Raw genomic sequence first — 25709 nt, 5'->3', positions numbered from 1 at the left:
TATTGTCCCCTTTGGGGAAATTTGTCTTGAACTCACTGTGCTGTCGAACATTCAGCAGCTTAACAATAAAAAAACACATCCATCCACATGACAACACAACATACATTGCACAAGATCTGCAAAAACCTCCATCACCTTCATGGCAGTCTGCACCAGAAAAGAAAGCCTCGATTTTAACTGAACACAGAGATTACCGTACCACGCTTGACATCCCGTATAGCTAACCTGGTTGATTATTTTGTTATGGATAAAAACAGGGGTGTGATCTCCTACAGATCCGAGGATCCAGCACCATTTCCTGTTTTAATTACATTTACAACAAGGTAGTTAGCATCACACTACTGAACAAAAGTCTGTACCTCAGTGAAATATGATGAGGCTTGTACAACATGCTGAAAAATGACATTATTGATGAAAAGGTTTCATAAACAGTTTTGCCAAAGCATCAAACTACAAAATGTTCAAACACTCACTGAACTAAAGTAACAGAAATGAGGTGACTTTCAGTCAAATGTCTGTAGAACTGGAAAAAATGACTTGTGAAATATGAATTTATAACGTAGCCAATCAAGAAGGTAAATGGAGAAAGTAATCCACATCACAACTGTTTGCGGAGGCAAGTGAGCGCTAATGTAGGAATATAACTGTGATGACTGTCTTGCAGTTGAAAGAAAACAAATGAGCCATAGCAGAAACAATGTTGCAACTGTGTGAGAAATAAAACTATAGAAGAAAAAAACAGTTGTCGGATCAGGGTTTCCCCAGAAAGTTGTGACGTTGTTATGAGATTGCTGATTCGATTTTAAACACGGCTGTTTGAAACGCTATGAAGGGCAGATGATTAGTTTGATATATTCCTTAACATGGGCTGCATGGTGGTGCAGTTGTAAGCATGGTGGTGCAGTGGTTAGCGCTGCAGGGCCTGTTCTCCCTGAGCATGCGTGGGTTGCCGTCCGGGTACTCTAGTTTCCTTTCACAGTCCAAAGACAATGCTCGTTAGGTTAATTTGTGACTGTGAATTGCCTGTAGGTGTGAGTGTGAGTGTGAAAGTTTGTCCGTCTCTGTATGTCAGTCCTGTGATTGTCTGGTGACCTGTGAAGGGTCTACCCCGCCTCTCGCTCAATGTCAGCAATGATGGACTCCAGCCCCTGCAACCCCACACAGGACAGGCGGTATGGACAACAGACGGACAATTGATGCATGTATATTCCTGCAATGTGGTTTCTATTTAATCCAAATTACTTTTTCTTGTGTCGGATACAGCTGCCTCGACAGGTTTGTGCAGAAACATTTATGAACTGCATGTATTCAGTTGAAAGTTTTCGTCAAACAATATTACTGTGCCGATTAGTGCCTAAAACTCTCCTCGAAGGTCCTTGCATCATTGCATGAATTCGTTTTTTGTGCCGGCTGAATTCCTGCTGTGTTGTGTGCAGCTTCTTGATTGATTGAGAGGGCTAGGTTTTTTCCTCCTGATGATCCGTCACTCTGTGAACATAAGAGAGTTGGCAGCAGAGCGAGGCTTGTTTTTCACCGCCATCCATCAGTCCTGTAGTTTTCCACAACAGTAGCGAACTATAATCTGCTCTAATGCACTACTCTGGTATAACCAACCAGACAAAGCACAGGTTGCTCCTATATGTGTGTTCAGTTTTGAGTATCTCTTTAAAGGGTTGTCTTTTTTTTCTGTCTTTTCTTCTGTTTTTCTTTTGTCTTTTTTTTTTTGTTTTGCTCCACGCCCTTTGTTCTGTCCCTTTAACAACACGTGTTATCTGGTCGCAGCTTCAATCAGTGAATGCACCCTCATTTAACAGCATAAACGAAGACGGCAGCCATATTGATGCCATATTGCTATTAGTCCTTGTTGCAATTGTGGTGAAATAGGATTAGCTTCGTTCAGATAAGACTGTGAGAGAACAAGAGGGCAATACAAGGCAGGGAGAAAGAAAAGCAGTTAAAGGTGTTGGTGTTCTTGATGCAAGAGGTCAGCTGAGGTCCGGATCTATGGAGACGAGGATGTTTACTCATTTGACACATGCTCCACTGTATCTCTCCACATAATCTGAGGGAACAAAACATTTCTCCCTGAATCAGTAGGAAGCAAAGAAAAAAAGGTGGCTTCTGCTGCCAAAGCAAACAGGCAGCCCTTCGTCTGTTCTCTTATCCTTCATTCTCTGTTTTTATTCATTCGTGTTACAGCTGAAATCAGCAGGCTCTCCAGCTGTAGAAGGACAATGTACATTTTATATACATCTTCAAAAGGGTTATTAATACTAAGAATGAACGTTATAACACTGCTTTACTATTACATTTATTAGAACTATTGTACATTGACTTGTAAACAGAATCACTGTTGTTGGATTGAGGATTTCCAGTGCTCTAAAAGCACTAAACAGGTGAATCAAAGGTGTTTTAAGACATAAATATTGTTTATATAAGTGAACTAAATGCTCTGCATACTGTTGTGTCTGCTTGGTACTGTGTCTGTGGTGACTTAAGTGGAAGAAAGTTAGTAACTTTTCTGTTGTGGATTATACTTTGAAAGGAGGCAGACAAAACCCTTTTTATACTCATAGAATATGAATCCAATCTGATCATCTTTTATATTATGTTTAAGCTCCAAAGTCAGTGTTTAGGTTTTTGTATATTTCCACTTGTCATGTTTCTGTTTTCATTAACCTAACAACCTAATTTCAAACCAATTCTGCAAAGCAGCCAACGTCTTTATTTACAGCTATCATCAGGCTGTACAGAAATACACATTGACCCAAAAAGACCCTTTCTCTTCTACTTCCACTGCAAAAGAGATTTCAATAAATCAGTGGATATTTTTATTTATTGCGGTGAATTATTAACTCATTGATAGCCCTTACTTAAATCATTTTGTCCCAAAGTTGAAAAATTCACAAGCAGCCAAATCCATAATTATCTTACTCAATATCCTGCATCTGAGTAAAGGGGGCTTGCACGAGGCCCAATGCAACAGCTGTTATGCAGTCAACAGGAAGCCATAACCAATGGCGTGCCATCGTTTATATAGCTTAATAGCTTTAGCTATTAAAAGCTAAATGGGTGCATCCAATCACTAATTAAGGCTGCTGCACAAGTGGGCTCAAGTGGGTACGTGATTTCAAACATCTTGTAGGCTGCACTTTTTAAAAACAGACCGTCAACCACACCTCCCTACTAAGATAAAAGTTTTTGTCCCTTCCTTGCTCAGAGTTGCTTTGAAAATGTTTCCTAAATCACTCTGAAGCTATAAATCCTTGCTAGGATTTTTTAAGCTAAGTTAGGAGTTCTTTGGGGGGATTCTCAGAGTGTTTGTGACTACGGGCCCTGGTGTGTTGACTACAGAAATCCAACCTTAGCAAATCACATTATTTAGTTATCATTGGAAAATTACTCCCGCTGTTGCTTCTACTACGGCTAAAAAATGACCCTTCTTACCCCTGACCCAACACTCACTGTTTATATTTTATATATATTTATATATCACCGTTAAAAAATGGAAAACTGAAGGCTAACATTAAATATCATTGGGTCAGTGGAACGAGGTAGACCACAAAGGAACTGGGTCAGCCGTGCATCTCCTTATCCTTAGCTAGCCTCTACTTCAGCCCCCCCCCCATCCCAAACATTATTTAAACCCCTTTACATAAAACTCTTTTCATCATGCATCCCACATGCTCCACACATATGTTCATTATAACACAGACACACACACACACACACACACACACACACAACACAAGCTAACTGTCTTCAGCCTACTGTTGGGATGTTTTTGACCTTGATGCCCTCCCAGCGCTGAGACAGTTTAGCTGCTATTATTATCACTGACACACACACACACACACACACACACACACACACACACACACACACACACACAACATTCATCTGTACACACACAAATGCATACATGAATGTACTCATTCATGTTGACATGCACAAGCACACACACATGCAGCCAAGCCCCCCCTTCTCACGCACAAACACATACTCCATTTCAAATTCCACATTAGCGCTGTAATGTTGCTCTGTCTTGAAGCCCCTCACCCATCAGGAGTCCCTCGAAACAACTGATGAATGGTCACGCAACAGGTTGAGGCCTCCATGGGTGGCCCTATCTGATCAACATGCTCCAACATGGGGCCCTTCGCCTCTCAACCATGGAGTGGAAAATTTAATGAACACATCAGACTGTCCTGGCATGGCCTTCTATGTGCTTTTGGATAAAAGACCATTCCCTTTAAATTGTACCCGTGTCCACATACGTTGTGTTGTTCTTTATTTGGGGCCTCTACAAACTCAAACAAGAAAAGAAAAATCTGAAGTTATTTAAACAAACGAACATGTTTAGAGAGATAAGTACTGCGTGTTCAGGATGTGCACATCCTGATTGGTTTAGCTCTCTCTCCTGACGAGAAGAATTGTTTTGTTTAATTTGTAATAGATTAAGGCTCTATTTATGCCATGAAAAGCTGTAATCAAGTTTTAGCTTTTGTTTTGGAGTTTCCGTATAACAAACAAGGAAGTGAGTTAATCAGATGGTAGCTGATGACATCCTCGCATCCCTTCCTAATCACCAGATATAAACTTAGATTTCTGGTTACCTACTGTTTGCCTTTCTTGAAGTAAAAGCATACTTAGTATGAAGTAGAGATAGAATGTGTTGAATATATGGATTATAGGAGTAAATGATCCATGATTTTGACTCCTTGTTTTAAACTGTGTGTCTTTAACTTTGTCTTAAAAGGATTGCCTAAATAAATATGTCATATAAATGTTTTTTTAGGGTCAGTTGAATTTAGTTGGTAGAGCTGTGGCGTCTCTCGACCGGAAGGTCGAGGGTGCAATCCCCTGCTTCTGCCTCAACATGTCTTATGTGTCCTTGGGCAAGAGACTTAACCTCAAATTGCTCCTGCTGCTTTGTCGGTGGCGTATGAATGTGTATGAATGGGAATAGATGGTTCTTATGATGGTTCTTATGATGGTTGGGTTATATATGTCTGGTTGTGTATCGTGCACTTTGGGTTCTTTTCTGTTGAATTGTATTTAATTATTTTTGGTATTGTGCATCTGTTATATTCTTACTGTTGTTAATGTTTTCTGTGTTTGGTTTAGTTTGCTTTGTTCTTCTTTTTGTTGTTTGTCAAAGCACTTTGTAAACCTGTGTTTTTAAAAGGTGCTATATAAATAAAGTTATTATTATTATTATTATTATTCTGATGGTCTCAATACATAGCAACCTCTGCCATCAGTGTGTGAATGGTTAGGTGTGCCATGTGGTGTGAAAGTGCTTTGAGTAATCAGAAGACTTGAAAAGTGCTATATAAGCTCAGGTCCATTTACCATTAGGAAAAAGGTTATCTGTTCTTCAAAGATATTCTTCTGGAGAGAAAAAAAAACAGCTGTAGATCAGTCAACACAACTAAACACAGTGTATACATAATCACATTATATAGTCAGCTGAACTTAATGTACAGTGTGACCTTGAATGTGGTATAAGACAGAGTCTTGAGTGTTGGCTTCAGTCTCTAACCATCTTAAGTACATGCTGCGTTCCCAGTCATGGCGCCAATAAGCCCATGAGAGCAACACACATTTAACCCTGCAACCCTGCAGCAACTCCCTAATCCATACACCCAAGCCCAGCCTGAGATACGAGATATACTGTTCCTTCTCATGTGTGTAAAGTTGAGTGCTTATGTGAGAGTGTGGATGCTTAAACAGTCACACAGAAAAGTGTGTGTCAGTGTGTATTTGTCGTGGCCACAGCTCTTTTCCTTACATAGCAGGGCTTGGCTCAAGTCTTGTGTTTCACTCTGCAGGGAGCACACACATAAACATACACACACATACAAACACACACAGATCTATGTTCATGGGCAAGTCAGTCATCCATTTCAGCTTCAACTTTGACCCATATCCACTGCTATGTTTTCTGTCAGTCTGTATTCATGTATGTTTGAATGCCAGAGAGGGAGAGATGCGGGAGACCAGTGGAGAGAAAGACAACCAGCTGGGGGGCCATTTGGATTTCCATAGCATGCAACTGGGTTGACTGAGTTCACATGTGTGAACCCAGTTTGCCTGCAGTAAGGCAAGGTGGCCTGATCTCTCTCTTGTCCTACTGCGTGATGCAACACTTCATGCAGCTCTGGGCATGTTCTCTGTTGAATTTCAGAGTGAAGAGAAGTTGAACACTGCAGCAGTAATTGGGATTTTTTAAAGAAGTAAGGACATCTGTACTGCTGAAACCTGCCTATGGCACTTTTAAATGGATTCTAAGGAAACGTTCTTAACAGAGTGAGATCAGCTTGCACATCAGGGTGTGAATGGTCTCGTCTCCCCGTGGAATAAAACTGAGAATTTCCATCTAATTAGTTTGTAAATGATTCATAGTTTATCCCATCTGCCCTCATGTTTTACATTTCTCCCTGTGTTTCAAGGTATTAATGTTGTGAAACAGCTGTTGACAGATTTCGGTTGAACACTGAATGACACATGATATCATTTTACATTTTCCCCATCATTAAGTTCTTACCTAAGTGACTTAAGTCTTACCTTGCCAATACTTGAATTGACAGAGTGGTGCATGGAGACACTGTTGAAACAAGACATGCTTTGTTTTGTGTTTGCACACATACTGAAGAAATTACATCACATCACTTATAACTGCTGTAACCTGGCTGTCACTCCAGCCCCTGAAGTGTTCACTGATCAGTATTCAGTTAATTCAACATGTCAGTATAAACTTTGAATTAAGTCTTTTTTTTTTTAAAGATTATAGAAACAAACAGTATCAGTATGTTATCACAATTTCCCTGCATCGCTGTATCACTGCCATATATATGTCATCCTGTAGGACAATTTAAAAGGAATGCTGGCACTCTGATGGTTTCGAGGATTCAGATGCCTGCCAGAACTCCACTACATTTAATTACTCAGTAGTAAACTCTACATCAGTCCTGGAAGACAAGCTGATTTATGCTCAGACCACACACACAAGCACGCACACACATGCACAAGGTGCTCACATTAATTACATTTCTACTGTCTCTCTCCATTTCTTATTCTTATTTTCTATCAGATGGGCCTTGGCTCAGAAAGCCAGCAGAGGAAAAGAAAGGCTCCAGCCCCTCCTCCTACTCCAGCCTCCATCACCCCTGAAGACACTTCACCATCTGAAGCTCCCACCCCCGACAGCTACGCTACTGAAACCCCTACCCCAGTCTTCCACACTAAGGAAGTACAGTCGACTACCCACTCTGCTACTACTGTGGTAACACAAACAGTAAAACCAGCCCACTGGAAAACAGCAGATCCATCTCCACCTGTGTCTGCTCCAACCCCAACCCCCAGTTCTCCAACCCCGAGCAGCAGCACTACAGACAGCCTGGCCATCCAGGACTCAAGCTCTGAACTCAGCCATAGTCTGGATGACTCAGACGCTGACCTAGACCAGGCTGGCTCCCTCAGCACACTCACCAGTAGCAGCACAGCTAGCGGTTCTGTGCAGCTCCAGACCGTTACAAAAAGCACCAGCAGCAAGATGGAGCAATCGGAAAAGACCAGCAGTGTGGCTGGCAAATTTGATCAAGAGGTAACGTCAGCCAGCAGCTCCAGGTCAGAGACCGAGTCGGCCCTTAACCTGAAACTGGATGAAGTTGAGAACCAGAGACACAGTGCAATGGGTAAATATCTGTAAAATAGCATTAAAACAGACACTCAGAAAACAGCACCTGAAACAACCCTTTCATACTAGTAAGCATTCATTACTCTCAGTTTAAGACATCTTAACAAAACAAGACAAACTGGACACCAAAATTGCAATTTTTAAATTCCTGAACACATCAGTATATAGGCAACAAGAGAAATGCCCTGTGACAGGGCCATTTTAATGTTGTTCTTAGCTTTAGTATCTTCCATCAGTTACTCAATGAATTCTACTTCTATTTGAACTAACTGGAAGATTGACATTTATTGATCATTTATAAGTTTCCCTTTGTGACACTTAACATACTTACCGCTATTTGATACCACACTGTAAACGATACAAATTCTGTTTTTCTTTTCCATGATTGATGGTATCAAAAAGAACTCAAGCTTTAACAAAATGCAAATCTTTTGTCATATTATAACCCAAAGCTCCAACTTTTGTCTCAGAGAACAGAGGAGTTGACACTGTCTAAATTGCACAAATACATTGGCAACGTTCATGTATTTGTGCATTTTAGACAATATGCAGGGGTTTGCTTGCAGTTTTTGGTAATGACAAAGAAGAAATTACCCAATATCTGCTGCCCAGGACTTATACTGTTGCTCCTGTGGTATAGAAACACATATCTATATCGTTTGGTTTTCCAGTATGAAAGTTTAAAACTGGTACTGTAGCAAATTTAGATTACACTGCACAAACAATTTATCGAAGAAGGTGAACTTGGCCGATGATGTCTGAACCCTTGAGAATGATGGAATACACTTTCTCTGTATGTTAAAGAAGTAAGACAGTTAAAAGTTGCCTGTAGAGTTTTTCTACCTTTTTCAAAAGTGACTGAATGTCTGCCCCGGAGAGCAAAGCTGTCACCCTGCAGCAACATCTGAAACTTAAACTGTCAACGATGACGTACATTACCTGGTGAAAGTGTGTGTGTGTGTGTGTGTGTGTGTGTGTGTGTGTGTGCGCGCGCACGTCATGGCTGAAGTACAAGAACTAGAGGAGCTGGTTTTCATCATAACTTGTGAGACAATGCAGTCCTTGTCTCTCTCGCCTACGCTTATCAATCCCTTACTTTCTTCTTATCTTTCTCTCTTTTTTTTCTTGACTCTTTCTCTCTTTCTCCATCACCTTCTTTATCTCTCTCATATACATGCAACCGCTCGCACAAAACCTCAAAGCTGGCAGATGCAAAGACAGACAGATCCATCATAGATTTAAACAAGTTGAACTTCAGCTGGCCTCGTATTGATCTTTATATAACCTCGATCTTTCCCTATAGCAACGTGAGATTGCAGAAGAGGGCCGTTGTGTCTGACAGGGGCAGAGATTAGAGAGCTGCAGACCTCAGAAAAAGTGTTGGGAAAGGTGACGGTAAAAGAATGGAGTTCAGAGGAAGGAGCATGGGAAGGCTTTGGCATCCGGATGACAGGGAGGCAAGGTGGTAACAAGGGGACTAGGGGGGTTTAGGCAAGGAGAATGATGGACAGGCAGATTAAAGGAAGCGAAAGGATGAAGTATGAGAAGGTTAGTGCCTTAGTCAGGATATAACAGACAGCAGTGGGATCTTTAATAAATGTATGGACCCAGCCACTTCCTTTCCCTCTGTCCTGACACTGCTGACAGTGCATCATCTTCTCTTTTGCTTTGACTATTTCCCTCTTTCAGTTTTCCTTTCTTCCCTTTACATTGTTTGAAATGTGGATCTACTGTGAAATAGTTTTACTCAAATAGTTTCATTCTCTCCAGCAGCCCTTATTGTCCTTCTCACAACGCCAACATCCGTTTTGCACATGACTATTAACATGTTCTTTTTTCAGTAAAGCCTGACAGCTGCACTATTTTGATGTAAATGAACAGTTCATACCGTGGCAGGAATAAATAGCTGGTATATAAGTTAGGGTTTGACAGCTACACCCAACATGCACAGTAAAGGGTGGTGCCCTCATGGGTGTATAGGCGGGGACAGAAATGTACACACTTTATTAATTAGGTCTAAGTCAGTCTTTCATTTCTCTAGGTTTGATTTAGTCTTTAATTTATGGAGCTTGAACACAGCATTTCATTTGGGCTAAATTGATGTGTATGTCAAACTGTATGCCATTTCCTCTTGGTAACTTTATGACCAAGATATCAAATTCTATTGAGATGGAGTTTTTTTTAAGAGTAGTTTTTTAAAACTTGCTTTCATAATTTGGAGTTATACCGTGGCTTAAAATACAGCTGCTTTGCTTTTGCAGTCATCTGTGGGGGTCTGTGTTTGTGTGCTCCAAAGCTGTCAAGGTTATGATGTTGTTGTTTATCATCTCAGCCCTGCATGCGGTTTTACTTCCTTCCTATTGTTGACAACAGAGCAAACAGAAAAAGCAGCACATTGACAGCACCTGCTGACTAAGACTCTGCACGCTGATGCATTGCTGGTCATATAAGGACATTAAGGTGGCCATATTTCAGCAGGGCGGTTTTACAGTAGTTTGCCCTTACAACCCAATATGTCATCCAGATTGATTGTGTCCTTTTCGTCAGGCCACATGTCTTAAAGCATTACCAGTCTTCTGTGTGTATTAATGTCTTTATATATTGCGCAACATTTTTCTCAAAAACTCCCTTCTCGCTTCCTTCAAATGTTCATGCCTCTTTTAGAAAAGGTCAAATTGGACCTGTTTTCTGGCAAGAGAGAGAGTGATATACATGCTTATTATCATTGACATAACCTGCAGCTCTTTATCCAAACTTAGTCATCCAGTTTCACTGCCAAGTGCCAGTTACATCTGCCTAGTTGTAGTAACTTCAAAATAACTTCAGAATGGTATTTCTTAGTTATTGAGTGAAAATGAAAGCCTTAGTAACAATTCAGAAAAGTAAAAAATCATCAGTTCCCCTAGCACACCTCTTAAAAGTTTGTCCTCTACAGACCCTTGTTGTCAAAGTTTGACAACGTTACATAAGATGTGAAATTCTGCAGCAGCAGTGGTAAACACTTACATCTGAATGTACAGTAAACACTGGAGTAGCTTACATGGATCAGCAGACAAAGAAAGAGTTTCTGCCCACAGAAGCTCAAACTTCCTCAGAAGCAAAATTCAAGGATAAAATAGCCATTGTTTGAATAACAGGAAGAAATAACAGACGTTACCAGAATAAATAAAAGACAAAGATCAGGGTGATTACATCATGTTTTACTGTGCCTTTTTAAGTTTCATCAAAGAAAGTTGGAATTAAGAATGTTTTTGCTCCCAATTTTTTTTCCAAACATGACCACCAGGGCTTGCCCTGCCTGCATGCTGTTTGTTCTACAGGATCCTTCAATCGACCAGTGCCACCAAAACCTCGCCGTTACCCAGCCCGGGAGTCACCCAAGCTTATCCTCCCCCCTACCCCATCCCCCCCTCCCAATGAGCCCACAGAAATCAACTTCCAAGAGAGTTCCCTGGAGGAAGCGGCTCCCCAGTGTAGGTTCCAGATGGACTGCCTCTCCCCCTTTTTCACACCTTTTTTTCTTTCCTAGAAGCTGCTCTTCTGATTTGATTTGATTTTCCCCAATCAGAAATGTGTTTTTTCACGACTGTCGTTTAGTGCCAAACCTTTTCATGTGCATGTGTGTGTTTATGTTAATATTGCACTCTGCATGCTCTCCATCTCTCCATCAGTGACCTGGGCAGTTAAGTGATACTGACTTCATGTGAGGTCAAGGTGCTTCATATCTATAAATGTCAGCCTGTAAGCAGTATTATTTCTTCTAGGTCCAAAAGGTCAGGGTCAGGGTCAACACCAATCAACCTGAGTGCCTTTTAAAAAGTACATGCCAGTATAGTAGATATAAAATATAATGGAAGGCATTGTTGAGTGATGAACCATATGTAAGCCACCTTATGTTCCTGTTTATGTTCTCCTGACAAACGCTCTTGTTTTTCTATTCTACTCTTCATTGTACTGTATGTTGTCCTCAGTTTTCTAATTAATGTTGAGTTTTTTTTTTCTCTTTATGATCCCGCTAAGTGATATGATCATGATCTAGCTATCTGAAATCTTATCTGCTCTTTTCTCTACTCCCCACCCCGCACCCTGCTTTCTGTAGTGTACTGCTGTGGGCCTGTACGTCTGCGCTCCAAACACTCCTGAAGTCCTGACTCTTCCTACGTCCAAAACTCCTTTCCATCAGTCCCCTTTGCTTTGTCTCTGCCTTCCTGATTTCTGCTGGACCTCCCTCTTGATGTTCATCACCCTTTTTTCATTCTTTAAAGACATTTTCTGGTGTTTCTTCTCTACTCTTGTATATGTCTTTAAGGTCTCTTTGCTATCGTAACGTTGATCATAAAATTGAATTACTTGCTTTCACTTGGTGCCACAGTCCCTGGGATGGCTTCGGTTTGATTATGTTAAAGACACAAAGGGCTGCAATGAAAGCAAGTCATGCTCTCCAATTTCACTCTTAGAGCAGTGCTTACTCCTGTTTTTTTCTTCCATTCTTTTTTAAAGAATGTATGTATATACTGTTGGTGGTTTTGAATTTCAACGTAATCCGCTGTTTTTTGTATTGATTGCGAATGAGATCAGAGCTGAGCTAAAAGTGGACGCACAGAATGTGGTCAGAGGACTATACAGTGACAGATGAGCTGAACCCTGGACGTATCGGTTACAGTGTGATTGATGAGTGACGTGCTGAAAGGAGGCTATGAGGCAAGACCATGTGATATCTATCAGTCAATATTTCAGTGATGTGATATCTGTGGATCAATAGTTGGACAGCGTATGTTTGTCTTTCTGTGCCGGGTGTTGCGGCCTGATTTAGAAATCTGAGACCTGAAAGGCATGCTGCCTTTAGCAATATTGTAGGCAGGGTGATCTATCAATGACATTTTGATTCTAGATAGTGTTGCTTTAAGACAAATGACAAAAAAGAAAAGAAGACCTTACAGACCTCTTACAAAGAGAACTCACTGCAGCATACTTACAAAGAAAATTACATCACATGGTCATTCGTTGTGGAACTGTTGTTATCACCAATAAGAAGCAATGTACATTGTTTGGGTGCAGAGACAATAAAAGAGTATCACTTTAATTTTGATTGAAAACCGAAAGATTGTGTCATGAAGCACACAATGTTTACAGTTATGAGTAGGGCTGGGAATTGCAAAGTAAATCATGATATGATACAATACGATACGTGGCACACACAATAACGATATTATCAAGATACAGCGGTACTGTGATAATTGATACAATGATACATCATGACATCTGATAAATGAAAGAATCTAAAATGCCCCTGAAAAGGTAAAGTGCAGGACTATTCACTGCAATTTGCTGTCGGTGTAACCTCTGATCGTACTTCATCCTGTGCCGTTCTTTAACCGCTGTGTCCAACGTTATCCAACTATCTTCATTTTATTTTTTTTAACCTCGCTGCCAACTTAACCTTTGTTCACATTTCCCGTCATTCATGTCGTAAGCGCCCCCGTGAGGAGTGACGTAGGGAGTCATATTGCCAGAAAAACTGGTTAGAGTGCCTTGTTTTTTTATTTATAATGTCAATAATTGTATTCCTCTATTCAAGAGCACTACACTACTAAAATATACCACGTGGTAGATTACACATCTGTTTGTTTGTGTTGTCTAAGTCAAGGTAAGGTAAGGCTGTCCTAGTTTTAATCATATAACTTGTGCTGTACCAAATGAATGACATTACTGTCTTTTTTTCTTTCTCTATCAGTAGGGGAATTTTCAAGTTTTTGAGATGATTTTGTTTAGTTTTTGGCTCTAGTTGCAGCAATGTGTAAAAGGCTGAACGGGTTATAATTCACTGTAATCCAATTGTATGTAATATTAAATGTATTTTGTGCTAATTCTAAGAAATTGAGTTGTGGAAGAAATGCTTGGCCTACTTATGAAGTGATTTCGTTATGAACAGGCATGAACTGGACATTTTTCTGTAAAGCTGATCTTTGCTGTGATTGAAATACAGAAATATGTTCGAAAGCAATTTTTCTCAATTAAACAGTTGACGACTGGATCAAGGTTCAAGGATTTTGGTTTGGGGTTGTGCATGGATTGCCATGGTTTAATTTGAACCATAACATAGTATTGATTTGCTTTGGACACTTTGTGTTTGGCATTAACTGAAGCATGCACTCAAGGTCAGATTTAGTCAGAAGGTTTCTTTCTATAGAAGGATGTTAACTTGTGTGTTGGTAATACAAACGTACACGTGTGCGAGTATTTTACAGAATGGGACAGTGTGTGTGTGTATGTGCATTTGTCTGTGTGCATGTGTGCGTGTTGACTTTGGCTGTAGCTGGCATGACTAAGCTGTTGCTGGGAAGGAGCTGGGAGGACAGCCTTGTGAGTCATCACCACATCTCCTGGAACTGACTGTTCCCTCCACACCATTAGTACCAGGCCCAAATCTGCAAGGCCTGGTTCACACACACACACACACACACACACACACACACACACACACACACACACACACACACACACACACACACACACACACACACACACACAGAAAACATAAAACATATTGAAGCACAAATCATGCATGAATGCATTTACACATTCACAGACACCTGGTATTAAAAGCAGGGTCACTCAATGTTGAATTCTTTTTTTTTTTTAGATCCCCGGTTGCTTTTCCAGCGATGTGCATACTGGCAGGACTACTGAAAACCTGACAATTAAAGACATTCATTTTTTTTCTCTAGGCCTTGAGTACAATAAGAACAGTATCAGACTAAAAGAATTCCCCAAAGCCCATGGGACTGACCAGCGCATGACTGTACTAAAAAGATGAGATGCTATAAAACTAAACTATCTTTCACCCAAACCAAGAACAGTACCGTACAAATCTAATTAAAAGGGTTTGTTTACTGTCAGTTCACCCACACATCATTAAAGCTGTTTTATCAAGCCTCAAGTGGTTATGCTTCAAGCTTGTTTTTTTACATTTGGCTTGTGTGTTCTGGTTTGTGTGACTGTGGTATCAGAATGAATGATGAAAGTATTGTAAATACTTCAATAGTTCCTCTGGTTTCCCCTTTCCTTGCATCTCTCGGTTTTAATTCTTGCACTGCATCTTGTTCTCCTTTTCAAGAGATTTTAGAAGATAAAGCAAGACACGTTTTCTTTCCCGTTAATGCATGGCATGATAAAAAAGTACTTCCATTTCACTCTGCACCACTATAGGCCATTGGAAACCTTTTGATTCGGAAGCTGTAAGTGCTGCTAACAGCTGCCAAAAGTCTTAAGCACAGTGAAAACACCCAATACTGATGGTACAATGTCCTCTATTCTCTTCCAGCATGGCTCCACTCCATGCAGAGTGCAATAGCCAGCAGCCAGAAAGCAGAAGCTGAAACACCCGAGGAGGAAACCATGTCTTTGGGCAGCAGCAGCAGCAGCGCTGGCAGCAGCCTGCCTGACCAGGGTTACGCCGCCTCTGAGGGCATGGCTGAGGGCGAGGAGTCGGGCATGGTTAGCTCCCCATCCGACACCCAGCCCACATCCCCAGATGGGAGTTTGTCTCTTAATGGAAGTAGCAGAGGCAGAGGAGACAGACTGCTCGGACCAGTACGAGACAATTCAAGTGACAGCGATGAAGGCTGCGCCACCTGGGGATCCAGACACAGGTAAAAGAGATGCCATGATGGAATAATGGAAGTAGTGGAGGACTCCTGAAAAAAACACATTCTATCCCTTTAAGACGTCTGCACTGACCCCAAGAGAAAATGAATAATTTACAGTTTCTACCTTTATCCTTCATCTATCTGGATATATACTTCCTAGTATTTGCTTTTTGCTGACACCTTCCCATATTCTAACTTAGATCTAGCTGAACCATCGATGACTAACACCTGCACTAAAAAATGTTATTGATTAAATTGCAATATAAACACATTTATAGCAATATAGCCACATTTTACTATGCCAATAGTTATCACCAGGACCAGTTTCCGCAATGTGTTATATTTGAGCTGTAGCCAGACTTGGCACTCTCAAACTCTAGTCCCCGGGCTTCCTTAGTTGTGGTGTCTCGGCCCTTAATCAAAGGCATTTTTGGAATATGAGTGCTGCCCCAGATCACTTTTCAACTTTTAAGGTGTTGTGAAATGTGCATCGTAATGTGCCCCGACCAGAGATCCTGATCACTGCTCTGAGTCAGACAAACTTTATGAATCAAGGGCCTGGCCTGATGCTGCTGGCTGCTCAGTATTCCAGGAAAGCACTGTAACCCCGTTTTCTCAGAACTGTTGAGGAAAAGAGGTCCAGTCCAAGTCTCTCAGAAGACAAATTCTATTTGGTTTGGCCTTCTTGTAGCAATTTGTTATGGCTAATATGCCAGTAACTCATGGGAATGCTTTGTTGAACCCTTGAAGAGAGTGAAGAAAGTTTTAACTGTGGTAATAATACTCTTGAAGTTACATGTTAGAAATACGACAGGCTCCAATGAAAATAAAATTCTACTTTGAATAAGAACAGAATATTTAAAAGTACCAGATTTGTTTTCTCCTTCTTCTACTAACTTTCATTTACCCCTTTGGTTTCTGTGGCAGATTAGTAACGGGAAGTCTGCTGAATGTAACAGCAGCATCAAATTAGCAGTTCATACCAGATGCTTGGTAGTAACTGTTAATAAAAAAATATGGAGTCATGGGGATTAAAGTATAACGGCTGCCAGAATGGATCAATCTCTGTTTTGGATTTCCAATGTTCTTGAACTCTGTGTGCGTGCCTCTTACTTATGTGTGTAGTGGTCTTATAAATATGTTTTCATGTCCCTCCTCAGGCACGATGACATCAGCACAAAGACAAAGACAGGAAGCATGAGAGATTGCTATGAAGATGACTCAGAGGTCACAGCTCAACGCCATCAGACTTTGGCAGATTTTGAAGCAGACATTGCAGGTGAGAGGGAAAGCCACAACAAAAACACAATCTGAAATTGAAGTCGTACTTTTATGAAATACACATCTTGGTGCAGTTTTTATTGTTAGTTTTTTTTAGGCAATAGCCATGGTACTACTATTCTCATTAAATCAAATAAAATGAGCCCAAAATGTTGTTCAATTAAGCCCTTAATCGTTTCCTCTTTTCCATCCCACATAGATATATCCTTGATGAAGAAGATTTCCTATACCATGTCCACAAACAGCAATGAGGTGCCCGTGTCTGTAGTGGACATGGATGTGCCAGTCACAGCCATAGATGAAGTACTGGAGGACTTTGAACAAAACATTGAAGAAAAAGAAGCACGGTCACTTACCAGGACTGAGTCAGCAGGAAGCAAAGGTACAATGAGCTTGTGATAATAATACAGAGCTTAGGCTAGTGTCTTTAACCTTTTTTTCCATTAAATGTCCATGTATTCAGGCACTATGCTATCAATTCAGTAAGGTAAAAAAAAAAACTCACATTTTCTTTATTTTCATTTTGAATTTACGTTTTCCTCCATCTTATAGGTCGAGAATTTTGTCATCAGTCCAGTGCTGAGATACAAAACAAAAACAACAATGCATATACAGCTGCATGCAGTAATAAAGGCATCTGTGCAGATACTAAGAAGGAAACACAGCCTGATCTGCGAAGGAAGTCACTAGAGAACATGTCTCGAGGCAATGAAACGACTAAGAAGATTCAAAAGACACAAACTAAAGAGATGAGTATCAGTGACACCAACAAGGTCAAAGAGGATAAGCGGAGGACAACATCAGTCAAATCGAATGTTGACATGCTGAAACACAGCAAGAACACTGAGATCAAACCTGATCCTGTGAAAAGTATCCCTCAATCTTTTCATGACAGCAAAACTGTTCTTCCACCAACCACTCAAAGATCTGCGGAGATAGATGAAGAGATGCAAAGAGTTTACCAAAATAACTCCAGCTTGAACACATCATACAGTAAAATCACTCGTACTGTCACATCACGCTTTGGTATGAACACATTCACCGTGGTTCCTCCCAAACCTCCCGTCATCCACGCTGCTGGAGAGCCGGTGGTCAATTTAACTGCCGGTGCCATTAAGATCGACGATCAAGGAAACATGGTGAAGCAGGGCACTATCTCCCGGAACATATTCGCTGGTTCATCAGAGTCCGGCATTAATGGTAGTGAGATGTCTCCACTTCTTGGAAAAGCCAAAGCTTTTTGGTGCTCGAATGAGAGACAAGAGAGTGCCTTTCCCCCCAACAAAGGTTCCATTGATAAAGTTAAAGAAAGCACAGATGGTCTAAAGAGTTCTCATACTGCCAGCTCAGAAACTACACTGAAAATCAATAACACTGATGACCTGAAAGTGACACAAACTTACCTTAATAAACCTTCAGTGAGAGTCCAGCCTAAAGAGATTACTAAAGAAGGAGCTAAAGAACTGGTGAAAGACATCAAAGTTGCAAAAGAGGAGCAGGTAGAAATGGAGAGCAAGGTTTCAGTGTCCAAAATTGTTCAGCAGCCAAGTACTAAACCTGTCCTTCCTCCCCCTATACTTCCCAAGCTGAAGAAAGATCTGTCCTTTGTCAAAACATCCAGACGGACCTCCAGCCAGTACGTGGCGTCTGCCATCAATAAATACACCTCGAAGACCGCTGTTAAACCCAATTTCATCCCCAACGTATCTGACTCTTCTGCATCTATGAAAACACAGACTTTGGGGTTTCAGAGATCAGGTCGGTCCATACAAGTGAATCCACAACTGTCTTCCCAGTCATCATTGTCGGAAAACAAAGAAAATGAATCTGTGTCTAAACTCCACCCTCCTGGTCCGAAAAGGTCCATAAGCTATCCAGAGTACATGTCAGATAGCCAGAGAGGTTTTGGAGAAGTGAGACCGGACAGGGGAGGTTTTGAAAGCAGCGTTGGGTCCACCAAAGGAATATCAATTACACTGGAAACAACCAAGAATAATCTTATTCAGTCCGGTGGCCCCACCCAAATACATGTAACAGCCAATAATCAAAGAGATGATTTAAAACATATTCCTCCCAGAAGCCCAAGCCCTTTGCGAAGGAGTACAGTACACTCATCTGCCAAACCACCCACTGCACCCAAGATGGTTTCCCAAGTCCTGACACGTGTGAGTATAATGGGTTATTGTGAATATTTTATTTTTTTGGGAATGCATACTTTTAAGATATCGTCTTAAACCTCCAAATCTTGTCTTCAGAACTCAACGGACACGACTAAGACAACCAACCATCTAACACCTGATGTAAAACCACAACGTTCCGAAACAGTAACAGACAGTGCCGCGACGACTGGGCCTCCCTCGCTGACACTGTTTGGGCCGGTTAAAAAGTTCAAACCCGTGATCTGTAAATCTTTTGATAAAGAGACGTCTCTGCACAGCAACCTGATGGAGGCAATCCAGACAGGTGGAGGCAGGGAAAGACTCAAGAAGGTGAGATCAAGACGGCATGGCTGGATAGATGAGTGTATGAATGAATAGTTGAAAGAGACAGTGATCAGAACTCCCTATTGGAAGTAAACTATTGTATAGCACTTATCTAACAGCTCTATAACCATTCTCAGCAAAATGTCCATGTTGGCTTTGGCTAGAAGACAAGAAAGGAACATTTTTTCCCTCTTTTTATTTCTTTTCATAGTTAACCACTTCAGGTCCCAGCAGCATGAAGAAAGCATCTCATGTTGAAGAGGAGAACGAGAGGTGTGCTCTTCTGGCTGCCATCAGAGCACAGAGCAACTCAGGAAGGCTGAGGAAGGTACAGTACTCCATTTATCAAGTGTCACTCCCTGACTGTCAATATCAATAAGGGTAGTAAAGCATTGCCCTGTGTCAAAGGATGATTGTTTGTTTGGACAATGATTAGACCATCCACTTTAACACTCTTTGAATGTGTCCACATAAATCCTCAAATGGAAGTTTTTCTTTTTACACATAAACTAAACTTTTTAGCCACGTTGACTTTCTTCATTCAGACTGCCGTGGTATCCTGAAGACAAATCCCAATGCCTTTGTTGAACAAATGCTATCATTCAGTTGACAAATTTGGTTCAGTTAGAAACTAACTATTAAATTATATTCAGCTCTTGACACAGTTTCAGGAAAGCCCTTTGAACCTGCCGCTGGAGTGTCCATGCTTTCAGCCATTAGTGCCCTTTCTCCTTATTTGTCGCCATTTTCTACTTTTTATCAGACATTATTCTCAATTAGTAAGCTACCTATATTACGCAACAGCGCTGTGAAAATGGTCTTCTCGTATCATAACAACAGACTATCGCCGCCTGGCATGGAGAGTTATTTCCTCTTAGGCATGCGCAGAACGTACGTGGTGGTTGGCCGTCAGCTCTAGTCTTTGCAGTGTGTTCGAGAGCAACTGAGGCGACGCGACGAGCAGCCTTCATCGCAGCTGGTTCTTTGCCATCTGATTGGTGTGTCAGGGCCTTTACAGAGCCTCTGGCGTGGCTGTATACTGTTCGTTTGTGCAAAGATAAGGAAAATAAGTTTACTCACTGAACTTTGATCACATAAGCAGTAGGTTAAGAGTGAAATCTGAATGATTGATTTGTTTCTTGTATTGTTAACTAGTAAACACATCACAGAATCGCGCATAAACCAGATTTTGCAAGCAACAGTGTTTATTTCCATTTCTGTGGGTGGACTTTGAGCTGTGTTTTGCTGTCATGTAAGGGCCCATGTGGAATGAAAGGGGCAGACGTGCTGCTGCAGCCGAAACATCTGCGGTTCAATTCTGGAGGTTCCTTACCAGAACTGGAATCTCAGGAATGCTGCATGAATAAATCTGCCTCAAAAACCTTGTGCTTTCTTTAAAAAACAAAAATGGGGATAAATAAGTAAAGCTGCATAAAGGCAAAATGGATTTACACAAAGATCAGTTACATCTATCTCTAAATTTTGATAAAATCTAAATAATATCAGAGCAGAATTAGCACACAAAAATACTTACCATTATGTAGAGCATTTTTTGTATGTGATAGAGGCCGTAAATGTGAAGTCAAATGTGCATATGTGAAAGCAGCTGGCCTCCAGCCTGTGTTTATGTGTCTAGAGTTACCGTTGTCTCCCTCCTTTGTGTCCTACAGACCAAATCTGAGGCAGCTGATGAGCTTGAGAAGTTCAGGAAGGCGTCTGAGGATGACAAGAGTGCAGGTTACCCCTCCTCCCCCTCTCCTTCCTCCTTGACTTGCACTTCTCCTACTGTCTTTACCCCACCACCACTGCGGCCGCCACCAGCACCCATGCTGGCACCTCCTCCCCCTCCCCCTGTCTTGCTCCAGAGAAGCACTGGGGAACATCCAAGTGCTAACGCCCTCGTCAACCCTGCTTTGGCCAGGGAGGCGATGCTGGAGGCCATACGCTCTGGATCTGCTGCTGATAGGCTAAAAAAGGTACAAGTACAGAAATCATACAGCATCTTCTTAACACCACAGAGGGAAGTGTACAGAAGTTTTGAAACCCTGTATCTACTTTGCATTACAACTGTTTGATTTTTAATTCTGCTGTTGCTTCATGAAAGCATTGAATAGGATTGAGGGTAACTTGAACTTCACACACATCCTGTTGGATCAAATAACATTAGAGAGTACTGCCTTTAAAACTGTGTGAATTAGTCTAACTGGGGATAAAAACACAAAGCAGTGAGGAAATTAAAAAATAAAACAAAGACTGAAGGTCTAAGTGAATTATATCTAAATTATTGGATTTTTCTTGATTTTTGCATGAGCTTTGGTTCTCAGGGAGGCATAAATTCACCAACAGAGGCTTTTAGTGAGAGTAATACCAGAGACAGAAAAGCAAATATGCAGAGACACAGCAGAAAGAGGCAAGAGAGCCAGAGACAACAACAATAAAGAATTTGAACCAGTGTGCTTCTTCTTCTTCTTGTCTTTAGTCTTGTCATTCACGTCTTGCCTCGTTTGAAGACATCATTGGCAGAAAGAAAAGCTCTCCTGTCGTGCAGCAGCTGAGAAACTGAAAATAAATCGCAGATTGTTACTCATTCACAGATTCATCTGACAAGCATACTGTGTTCCTCTGTCAGTATTTTCTTTTAAATGCTAAAGTTCATTTTCAGGTCAGCAGCTGTGGAGTAGTAGTTGTTGTTGTTTGAAGCATTTTCATGCCATTTAAATCAGACAGATATGATAGAAAAAATCATGAATTGAATGATTTATTTTAAAGGAGTAAAATAGTCCGATTGTTATTATCACACCCCTCAGATTTGACAATATTTTAATTTAGTAATTTTTTTCCTTTCTGTATCCAGTAAGACTCCACAAAAGCTGATATATTCTTTCCAACATGCCATGAACTATCACCCCTGTCGTTACCAAAGTGGAGAGCTACAAACATGACATGTTTTGTCTCTTTTAACTAGGTCGCTGTGACCACAAAGACAGTCAAAGTGAACGGCCGACTGGGAACAATCCAAGCAACCTCCTCAACACTCCCTCAGCAGTGAGAAGGGAAGGCCAAATCACCTCAACGCAGAATTATTTATCACATTCAATAGCAGTTTTTTTTTTGTTTGTTTTGTTTTTAAGCTAATTCAACAGACATGAGATTGCATTTGAGAAGACGTTATTTAAGATTTTGACAAATCTTATCTTTTACACAATATACATTTCTAAGAATGACATAAAGATATCCACTTGATATCTTTATAAACTAGATGATTCAGAAACTGCTTAAACCAATTAACTAATCTTTAAAGACTTGTTTTAACCTAAAGAGATTTACACATTTGTTTTTTTCAGTGGGAACGTTGCTCCCTTAGTAGCCAAACATTAAAAACATCTGTGTCTTGGGTGAAAATGTGCTGCTCAGTTTGACTCTAACAATAGCTTGCTGGAGAAACTAAATGTCCGTCTTTATAACACATAACATATGCGTTAACATATTTCGCCATCTGTACTTGAATTCAGTGATTTAAACTGGAATGATGTACAAAATGTGTGCCAATGAAAGAAATTAGAATGGTTTATGCTACTTTCACATATTTTTTATAAGTTAAGGATGCCTTATGCTGTTGCTCTGTCAGTGTTATGTAAATTATGTTCGCAGCAAAAGCTCTTTATGGGGTGCAATAAGTTTGATCTGATGATGTTCCCAGATTTGAAATATTATTTGTTATCCAGATGACAGAAAACTTGAGTTCTGCTGAGAGAGAGAGAACTGGATCGAGACATGATTTTCAGTGTGTCATGATGCCAACTTCTACAATACTTTATTTTGAAGGCGAGTAAGAAGGTGGTGACACAAGTGCCTGTTAGCTCAATGTGCAACTGTTTTAGCTGCTAGCCTTTCATTTATGCTGCTGTTTAATGTCTTAAGACTTTTTCAGGCATGGTCAGTGCCCTGCAGAAACTAATTTTGTATAGTAGACATATTTGACTGACAGTGCCTTTAATGTTCTTTAATGTTTCAGAAATTAGAATTACCCATTAGAATCTTTCTGTTTCCAAATTTTGAAAGCACTGTTTTGACGATTATTAATGGTGTAAGTCACCATGAGCAACAAGATCAGTGAAATGAATGAAGTCATTTCCAATGGCCTTGATTTCAGAAGGTGTCTTTGCAGTACTTTCAGCGCCTCTGTAGGTGACATTTACAATATCAGGTTGCTTCAACTGATAGAGGAAGAGTGAGCACTTCTATGAGCGTATCGTTTTTTGGTAAATCTGAATTTTTCTTTAGAGTAAACATATTCAGATGTTAATACTGGCTGCTGTGGATTGTGTGCTTTAACAAGCAAAAGGAGTTTAATTTAAGGTTTTAAAAAAGAGATGTATTTAACTTATGCTAAGTTCCAACATACAAAAGAATTACCGTTTCGTTTGATCCCGAGAGTAAACAGCATTTCTGTTTTTGTTTCTCTTTGTATTACCAGAGGAGATAATTTCATTTCTGCTGAATGTTCCCTTCTTCACACAATAGCCTACAGCACATTGTAGCATTGTATATTTTTGTAAAGAAAAGATTTGATTGGAATCTGATAGAGAGACGTGTCACTGATAGTTTGAACATTTTATAAGCTTGTGCTTTCTGAGTTTAAAGTGCACATTGTTGTTTTTATTTTGGGAAGGTTGCACACACCTGACTTTTGATTCAATAAATAATAATTTTGCAATCAAGTGTAAAATGACATTCCTGTACATTCTTCCTCACTAAAACTACTTTTATGGTACTGTGAACCTTGCCCTGGAAAGCATCATGTGCCTGTATTCTGCGGTCACCTCGACGTCCTTATGAAATATATTGTGGCCTCTCTTTCTCTCTCTCTCTCCCTCTCTCAGTCTCTTTTGACCGCCCCACAGATGGGTGACTATTCCAGGCAGCAGGTCATGGTCTTGACTCATCACTACATGGTCACTTGAAATGACTTTCAACCTGCGTTCCTGATTCCTGAAACACCAGTCATTTTGCCCCTCCACCTTTCAGTCGCTACTAAATGATGCAAACACCCACATCTGTTGCAAAATCACATGGAAAGACAGTGATTATAGGCAAAGTGGTGGAGAATTTGTAAATGCTTTATCATTAGTCTCCAAGTGTGGTGTACACACAAAACTCTTTTTATGGAGTCCCTCATCACCAAAAACACAAGTTCCCTTTTAACAACCAACTTTCATTTTAGTGCAAAGGTGTTTCCAGTAAAAAAGACTGCACTTCCGTGGGCCTTGTTTTCAGGGATTTCATGAGCAGTGCAGGGTTTGTTAAGTAAATAGTAGCAGTGAGAGTAAATCAGAAAGTGCACGAGTGTGATCTTGGCTGATTTATCCAGGGAGAGCTGTAAATTCCTGCAAAGGACCACAGGCTTTTTTGTGGGTCAAAATTCATGCTCACTCTCCAACCATTTTAATCTGCCTTACAAATCAGGGGTGTTTTTTCGGGTGGGTGTGAGTGATATTTTTGTTGTGAGTACGTGTGTATTTTTTAGCGTGTGTCTGTGTAACAGTTCCAAACCATTTTAACCATACCGCCAACGTAAACAACCCCTGAAACGAGAATTACCAGAAAATCTCACCACATGATACAACAAAAATAAAGTCATTTAGGTTTGGCTCTGGCTACGCCTTTACAAACTTTATTGGTAAGTTTGTATTTGTTGCCATAACAGATTCACATGCAGGCCTAAGGCAGAGAAGATAGGCAACATGTCGTCATGAAATCATAAATCACTTTGAATATGATGTTAAAATGTCGTGTTATGGCAGAATGCTAGTTTGACATTTGACTAGTTTGACATTTGATATTTTCTGCTTTTATTGCTCACAGTTACGAGATAAAATGAGAAGAATAAGTCTTAACTTCCCTTCCCCCTAAAAGCATACTCATCTATGTTCCTGTGAGACACTAAAAGAAAGCTATTCACCAACTGCCTCGTCTTATTTTATATAGCTTTGTTAGGGTTGACGTCGACTTCTGAGTGATGGACACAGTGTCGTCAGCAGGGGTTTGTGCTGACTTTTGTTTTCTTATGTGTGGTAGTCTACTATTTTACTAATCAATCAATAAGAACAAAAAGCCTGTGTGATTCTGCATGTCTGATGAGGTGAAATCAACATAATGTGTGTTAAGATCATGCCTGAGATTAGGGGGAAAAAAAGCTTTGTTGCAGGGTGGCACACTGAACATGACTGACATGATGTGTGTTTGTATGCAAGTATGTGTGCGATGCAACGGCTGTAGAATGTCTGCTTTTGGAGTGATTGTTTATACATTAAGGGGGCACAATGTGGCCCCCTGTTGTCCTCCAGCAGACACACACACACACACAGACATATACACACTCTCTCACACACAGCTCAGGACTAATGACCTTTTGCACTCCATTGTGTGTTCTCATCACTTTGGCTTCTCCATGAAATATGACAGCCTGCATGTTGATGTGTATATCTATTTATAGTTTTATCTCTTTAAAACTGTAATCATGAGCTCAAGTTTCACTTCATGATGTTGTTCACGGTCATAAAAACAGCGACAGGTCTTGTGTAATAGTCTTTC

The 25709-nt window shown here is 40.5% G+C and overlaps 1 protein-coding gene across 9 annotated transcripts in view; it reads left to right on the top strand.

The window, feature by feature from the left end:
* Positions 1 to 23844, top strand: part of cobl (cordon-bleu WH2 repeat protein) — a 53589-nt gene extending 29745 nt beyond the window's left edge. For 8 of the 9 annotated variants that reach the window (XM_065957828.1, XM_065957829.1, XM_065957833.1 and 5 more), the window contains 10 exons: positions 7097 to 7700; positions 11023 to 11175; positions 15027 to 15354; positions 16512 to 16630; positions 16832 to 17014; positions 17185 to 18797; positions 18888 to 19121; positions 19327 to 19443; positions 20786 to 21091; positions 22081 to 23844. In XM_065957828.1, coding sequence (XP_065813900.1) covers positions 7097 to 7700; positions 11023 to 11175; positions 15027 to 15354; positions 16512 to 16630; positions 16832 to 17014; positions 17185 to 18797; positions 18888 to 19121; positions 19327 to 19443; positions 20786 to 21091; positions 22081 to 22164 — 3741 coding nt within the window. In that variant the 3' untranslated portion in view covers positions 22165 to 23844. The remainder of the gene's footprint in view (positions 1 to 7096; positions 7701 to 11022; positions 11176 to 15026; positions 15355 to 16511; positions 16631 to 16831; positions 17015 to 17184; positions 18798 to 18887; positions 19122 to 19326; positions 19444 to 20785; positions 21092 to 22080) is intronic. The other variant, XM_020657187.3, reaches the window with a different exon arrangement.
* The last annotated feature ends 1865 nt before the right edge of the window (positions 23845 to 25709 follow it).

This window comes from Labrus bergylta, chromosome 8, assembly GCF_963930695.1.
Source record: "Labrus bergylta chromosome 8, fLabBer1.1, whole genome shotgun sequence".
In the NCBI taxonomy this organism is placed as follows: Eukaryota; Metazoa; Chordata; class Actinopteri; order Labriformes; family Labridae; genus Labrus; species Labrus bergylta.
The sequence above is the reverse complement of the archived record's forward strand: the minus strand, read 5'-3'. Positions and strand labels throughout refer to the sequence as shown.